Here is a 2,266-nt window from a genome sequence, read left to right on the forward strand (position 1 = left end):
CATCCATCCATCCATCCATCCATCCCTCAGTCCAACCCACCATCCATCCATCCATCCTTGCACAATGATGTGGAAGAAAAAAAGTGTTTTTTAAAAGTCAAATTTGATGTTATTTTAAATTTTCCCCACACCTTTCTTTCTTCAGTCCTTAAGGATGAAGCAGAAAAATTTTAGCTGAATTAACAACATAGATCTAAAATTAGGTCGATTTGCTGCACTTTTATCATAACATCAACACAGTGTGAACCTTGTTGCTGGTGTTTATATTATGAGCTGATGCAGAACCCACTTTGACAGGACGGGGGACCACGATGATGAGATGCCAGACCTCCGCCATGTGTGGGCCCCACAGCGTATAAACACTTCAGCAGAGAGTCCTAACATTGGCTGTTAAATGGTTCTGCCTTTTAATGTCGCTGATATCAAAACATGTCCAAATAAAACATGCATGTTCTGGTCCAATCTCCTCTGATCGACCAGCTAATTTATATTAAACCTTCTACACATGGATTGCATTTCTGGGTGTTTTACTGTGTTTAATCTTTAACCCCGTGACCTACCATTCCTCTGCTGATCCCTCCGTCTACCCCCTCTGGTTTTGCATAGATTGTGATTAATGGTAGAGCTGGACCGAGCGCAGGGAGCAGCGTGGCCATCTTTGAGATCCACATCAGCCCTGGATACTGCCTGGGTGGGTGACTTCATTTATGCTGTGTATGACTCTTACATCTTAACTAAGTGCAAAAAAAAAACATATTCCACATCTTGATAGAGACCATCTGCTCCCCGTCTCTAAAGCTTGGACACTAGGATGAAAACAAAGGGTGTATCCCCATCAGTACATGAAAAGATTGTTGACTAATCTGTGCACTTACACTTTAAGGTTAAGAGGCCATAAGGTTAATTTTTTTTTCGAGAAGTTAGATGATGTGTGAGAGGAGTGAGGGAAGCCATTAAGTTCACACCAGTTTACGCCTTTCTGCATATGAACTTAGTGAGCCAGTCTGAAAACATCCCCCGTGACTGTCTGCATGTGGATCTAGGTCTGCAGAACAGCACATCTAAAAACGCCTAGAATATGAAGTTAAAATGCTGCCAGAAGTGCACACACATAATAAAAACAGACATGAGCAGTTTTACTTAAACCACAGATGTGAATTTTGAACGTCTATGCTTGCAGATTCAATATCAAAAGCCCACTAATATATATCATAAACATGAGTGCATGCTCCTTCTCTGCGCTAGTAGCTTGCTTTTTATGCAACTATAGATTCCTTCCTGCTTACATGAAAATATATTTCTATGCGCTAATGTCAACTTTTTTTTCTTTGAAGGTTAAAACAACCTAAGAAAGAAAACTGCCTGTATTTGGCTACTTCTCAGACTATTAGCGTTCTCTTCAATAGTTTATTTCTGAATTAATATCCAACCCGCATTAGGACGGAGTATTAGGGCCAGGCTAGAGATTTTTTTATTTTTTTTTAAAAAGAACAAAGTTATAGAATTATGATAAAGTTGTAATATTAGAAGAATAAAATCGTAACATTATGAGAATAAAGTTGTACATTTCCGAGAATAAAGTTGAAAAATTACGAGAATGAAGTCATCATACTACAACCCGTTTCAAAAAGAAAGCTTTGAGCTCCGATTAACATATGAAGGCCAACCAGCACCACTTTAATATACTGACCAATTTGATGCTGCTGCACTAAAAGATTTCCTTATTTGTTAAACCGATGCCAAAGTATAACATAATGCTCAACATTCCTCCTTAAAGGGAAGAAAGTGCTTTTTGTAAAGTTGTCATAAAATAAAGCTTTATTCTTGTAATATAAGGACTTTAATCGCATAATATGACAACTTTATTCTCGTAATGTTGCGAGATAATTCTTGCAATTTTATGACTTTATACTCCTAATTTTATGACTTTATTCTGGTAATATTACGACTTTATTCTCGTTATGTTGCAACTTTATTCTTGTAGTATTAAGAATTTATTCTTGTAATGTTGCAACTTTATTCTCGTAAATTACATTTTTCTTGTAATATTACGACTTTATTGTTGTAATGTTGCAACATGATTCTTGCAATTTTATGACTTAATTCTCCTAATATGACGACTTTATTCTCGTAATATTAAGACTTTATTACCCTATTGTTTCAACTTTATTCTCATATTTCTATGACTTTATTCTGGTAATATTACGACTTTATTCTCGTTATGTTGCAACTTTATTCTTGTAATATTACGACTTTATTCTTGTAA

At 36.0% G+C, this 2,266-nt stretch overlaps 1 protein-coding gene across 1 annotated transcript in view; it reads left to right on the plus strand.

Annotated features, from left to right (window-relative positions):
• Positions 1–2,266, plus strand: part of mamdc2 (MAM domain containing 2) — a 37,501-nt gene that overhangs the window by 12,487 nt on the left and 22,748 nt on the right. Inside the window, exon 4 of the mRNA XM_015373173.1 lies at positions 607–691. Within this exon, the coding sequence (XP_015228659.1) occupies positions 607–691 (85 nt within the window). The remainder of the gene's footprint in view (positions 1–606; positions 692–2,266) is intronic.

This window comes from Cyprinodon variegatus, unplaced genomic scaffold (assembly GCF_000732505.1).
Source record: "Cyprinodon variegatus isolate N-32 unplaced genomic scaffold, C_variegatus-1.0 Scaffold82, whole genome shotgun sequence".
Classification (NCBI taxonomy): domain Eukaryota; kingdom Metazoa; phylum Chordata; class Actinopteri; order Cyprinodontiformes; family Cyprinodontidae; genus Cyprinodon; species Cyprinodon variegatus.